At 41.8% G+C, this 5,000-nt stretch overlaps 1 protein-coding gene across 1 annotated transcript in view; it reads right to left on the reverse strand.

Moving 5' to 3' along the window:
• LOC135104142 (nucleoredoxin-like) overlaps window positions 1–5,000 on the reverse strand; it is a 106,725-nt gene that overhangs the window by 11,931 nt on the left and 89,794 nt on the right. Inside the window, exons 5-6 of the mRNA XM_064011228.1 lie at window positions 2,379–2,479; window positions 1,681–1,876 (exon numbers count right to left, since the gene is read on the reverse strand). Coding sequence (XP_063867298.1) covers window positions 1,681–1,876; window positions 2,379–2,479 — 297 coding nt within the window. The remainder of the gene's footprint in view (window positions 1–1,680; window positions 1,877–2,378; window positions 2,480–5,000) is intronic.

Consider the following 5,000-nt stretch of genomic DNA (forward strand, 5'->3'; position numbering starts at 1 on the left):
TTGCCTTTTTCATGCAATACTGGAAAAAAAAAAAACAGACATGATGGGCCCCAGAGCTACACAGCAGCACAACACTAAAGGACAGCACCACGAGTATTACATTCCTGCCCAGCCACCAGTGTCCCCCGCCATGCCACCCGACACTCTTCCACCTGTACACAGCGCCATCGATTCACAACACCGCCAGAACAACACCACGCCATATATCATTTCAAATAACGCATAAAAAGAACAGCAGTTATATTATACTCTTTAGCTTTGGTCTCAAAACCACCACAACCATCACCACCACCACCACCACTACCGTCAACGTGCACAACAGACGAAGCCAAGGACGCAACGCAATTCTCACATCTTATTCCTTATTTTGACTACTTTTAAAAGACCCTGGTGTAAGTTAAAGTTCGGAGGGGATCTAGTAGAGGTGTAGGTCTTTAAAGTGGGATAGGGGTTATAATAAGCAGGATAGGGCAATAAATAATGGATATAAAGGAATAGTTTGTTAAATAGAGTGGCAAATGAACCGCATGTACTCAGTAATTAGTAGGGAGCTTTAAAAGAAAGAAGACTGCCACGTGTACGCCTGACGGTTCCTTGCAGCTTCCTAATTTTTTTTTTTATGTTTCGATTTTCTAAAGTTATTCGAGGTCCCTTTTATTCATGATTCTAGTGGTAGTACGTCACCTTATTGGGGGTGAAACACTTACAGGAACCTGTCATTATCTTTGTAGTCTGAAAATATTAATTATGACAACTAAAGATTTCCAAATACGAACCTAAGTGATGTTAATCTCTTGACAGAACATTCTTGCCTGATCTGCCTTGCTTTGTTTGATTATCAGATTCTCCTTTTTTTTTTTTTTTTAATTTCCTGATTAGTGAATACGCTAATGCCACCTGCCATTCTGATTTCTGATTTTTTACTTAATTTCCTTCACCTGATTTGTGTTTGAATACCACTTGTCATTCTTATTATTTTCTTAATCTCCCTTAGATCTTTATGTTCATGCTATTCGTGTGCTGTTTATTTTTCATCCTTGGCTTCAAATCAAAGTTCTCTTTCGTACTAAAAACTTTCCTTAAAATTAGATACTTGTTTCTTAATAGTTTTTCCGATATCAATCTCCAGTATCAAAATTCTTATGATCTTATCTTTCTTTGTCTGCCGCACACACACACACACACACACACACACACACACACACACACACACACACACACACACACACACACACGCACACACGCACACACGCACTTGCAATATTCCTTCTCGCTGCATTCCACTAACTTTACCTTTCACGCTTCCGCATTGACTTCAAGTTTCTCGAGAAGATTTTTAAAATGCTCACACACACACACACACACACACACACACACACACACACACACACACACACACACACACACACACACACACACACACACACACACACACACACACACACACACACACACACACACACACACACACACACACACACACACACTCTCTCTCTCTCTCTCTCTCTCTCTCTCTCTCTCTCTCTCTCTCTCTCTCTCTCTCTCTCTGCTGTTCTTTATGGATTAATTTTTCACACGGAGTGGATGCCTTCTTGCTCTTCAAAGCGTGCTCTCTCTCTCTCTCTCTCTCTCTCTCTCTCTCTCTCTCTCTCTCTCTCTCTCTCTCTCTCTCTCTCTCACCTCCAACGTGGAGTCGTCAGAAAACTGTGAGCGGCCGTCAGTGGTGATGACGGAGTTGTCGGGGTCCAGCACCACCAGGGTGGGGATGCCGTTCACCTCTAGGCTGCTGGCGAGCTCATTCCGCGCCTCCTTTTCTTCCCACGCCAGGCTGGGCCACGGCATGGTGTTGTGGTACGTCCTCCACGACTCCTCGCTCCTGCAGGAAGACACAGTGGATACGATAATGATGCAACACATACACTTTATGGTTACCTAAGACACTCTGCCTCTCAATATAATACAGTGACAATATAACACATGACAACATAACACTAACTTCTATGCAATAGTTATCTTACCTGCATAAATGCTTTTAAAGAACAGTACAAATGAGGAGCCATGTTATGTTCACTAAAACTTATAAACATTACTACAAGACTTGTGCTTTTTGCGTGATCTTTGTATATCGAGACCACATACAGACTGGTGCTAAACACTACAAAAATCATTGCATTTAATCACCAATCCTTTACACACTCTAGTTTTCAAATGAAATCGAAAAATACAATGTCCAGTGCTTGAATAACGTTTATACAATCTGTATATTCCTTGAAGAATTATGCGTCTACATAAACGGTCCCGAAATACATAATTACGCAAGAAAGAAAAGGACACGTAATCTTCATGAGTTTACGGCAGCGCTTCACACAGCGTCATACCTGTCCGAGCTGATGAAGATCATGTGAAAATTCTCCTCCTTCTTCTTCATCTTCTCGTAAGCGGCCACCAGCTGAGGCGTGAAGGCTTTGCAGGGCGGACACTGGGGAAACAGAGGCACAAATCATTGACAGCCCGACGAGAGGACAAACCCTAACAGAACTCCCAACAACTTGCATTTTCTGCTGCCTTGATGTCTCTTGTCCCTCAGCAAACGACAACAGCACGTTGAATTCACCGCTTCTCGCTCGATCAGAGAAATTAAGTAATGTTGGGTCTGGGTAGTTCTTGGATGGGTGATCGCCTGGGAATACCGGATGTTGTTGGCATAAGAAATAAAAGAAAGCAGACACTCGTTTGCTCGTCTAGCACTAACACAACACCCTTCCCCTTTCCTCCTGCTCCTCATGCTGCATCAGTATACCTCATAATCCTCGCCAGCTACTGCTATTTTCCCTGTTTGACACGCTAATGCGAGTCCTAACCAATCCTTTACAAAACCCTCCCTCGTATATCGTGTTCCTCCGCGCGAATAGTCCCATGGAAATAATTTATTCTCCCCATAAAACCTGCATTCAGCGCTACAACTCCGCGCTCTGACTGTTTGGGAAATTGCAATAAATACAGAGCATGTATACCTGTCGAGAGAGAGAGAGAGAGAGAGAGAGAGAGAGAGAGAGAGAGAAGAGAGAGAGAGAGAGAGAGAGAGAGAGAGAGAGAGAGAGAGAGAGAGAGAGAGAGAGAGAGAGAGAGAGAGAGAGAGAGAGAGAGAGAGAGAGAGAGAGAGAGAGCAAATAAAAGTAAACTGAGACAAGGACACACAAAGGCACCGAGACAAAGAGACATACAGAAGCAGAAGGAACGAACTATTGAGGAGGAGAGAAGGAAAGGGCGGACATGAAAAACGATACCGGACACGAGCAGGTATGATTGACGAGTGCAGGGAGGGCGAAGGAGACGCCACTTGAAAGAAAAGAAAATCAAGAAACCAGAGAAATCTAGAAGACGCGAGTGAGGAAAAATTAAATGACGACATAGAAGACAGGAAGCATGAAGAGTTACGACAGAAGTGTGAAATGACGAATGAATGGGGAGTAATAATGGTAATAAGTAGCAGCAGCAGCAGCAGTAGTAGTAGTAGTAGTAGTAGAAATAAACTGATTAGTGACAAGAAATAAATAGACGGGTAAGGAACGTGTCCAATGAGAGCCAGTGGCGCGAGGAAATCAGATAAGGTATGAAAGGTAAATGAAAAAGAAAAAAAAATCTATATAGGTCCAGGGAAATTCATAAATAATAAGAATTGAAAAAAAAAAATGAAAGATAAACTTCATGAAACAGAGGAGACGTACAAAGGATGACAAGAAGTAAGTATATATAAAAAGAAAGAGAGCAGCGTAGAGATGAGATAAAAACTGAATGAGGAAATTGCATGGCAGGAAACAAGAAATAAAAAAAAAAGTGAACGATGAATGCACTGCTACGAATAAGAAACGTCAAGCATGAAATACATCAAAATGAAATACAAAAAAAAAAAAAAATAAATAAAAATAAAAAATAAACGCATACAAGATATACGAAAACCGGGACACAAAAATAACACAAGGAAAAACATGGAATAGAAAACTGTATTTTAGATGAGAAATATGAATTATACATAGAACGAGATGAGGCCAAGGAGAAACTGAAATAAATAATGCAAATAGGCGACGTGAATGCCGTGGTATGTAGTATCCTTGCCAATGAGTTTAAGATGGAAAGAAGGGAAAGAGCAGAGAAGAAAGGAGGTAAAGGAGAGATGGAAAATAAAATAGTAAAAAAAGAGAAGGTAAACGAGGAAGAGAAGGAAAGGACAGTAGTAATAATGCTGAAGGAAAAAGAGAGGAGAACAGGTAGAAGTGAAACGAACAGGGAAGGAAAACAGACGTGGATTCTGAAGGCGATGAAGGGGGGATGGATGGAGAGGTAGATAGAAAGGATGGTGAGTGAAGAGGGTGGAAGGACAGGTGGATGGTAGAAAAGAAGGATGGAAGGTGACGAGAATGGAGAGATTGATTGTGAAGGAGGAGGAAGGAAGGAAAGGTGGATGGAAAGACTGATGGAAGACAGCACAAATGGAGAGAAGGACGGAAACGAATGAAAAATGGTGGTGGAAGAAGAATATGCAAGGAGGCAGGGATGAAGAGAAAGAGGGTGAAAGAATAGGATGACGAATGTGTACAATGAAAACAAAAAAAAAAGAATACCATTAGGATTAGAATCAGCAGGAAAAGAGACAACATATTTGCAATTTCCCCTGAAGTGCAGGCGCCACGTGAATGTATGTATGTGTGTATGTGTGTGTTCGGCCTGCTTCTGTTCGTGACATGAAATATTAATGTCGGTAATGGCGGAATATCACGGAAATGTCACCGCAGCATTATCATCGTTAATTATTCCATTCTGACATGACGCCCCAACTCTGCCGTCGTGAATGGCTGGTTCTCCGTCAAATTTCTCTTTTCACATGACCTTTCGCTTACTAATGGCAATATGGCATGTGTTAATTTGAGAAAGCTTGCTTGGTTTTGCTTATTTGGTCAGGCGAGGAGAGAGAGAGAGAGAGAGAGAGAGAGAGAGAGAGA

This window comes from Scylla paramamosain, chromosome 1 (genome assembly GCF_035594125.1).
Source record: "Scylla paramamosain isolate STU-SP2022 chromosome 1, ASM3559412v1, whole genome shotgun sequence".
In the NCBI taxonomy this organism is placed as follows: Eukaryota; Metazoa; Arthropoda; class Malacostraca; order Decapoda; family Portunidae; genus Scylla; species Scylla paramamosain.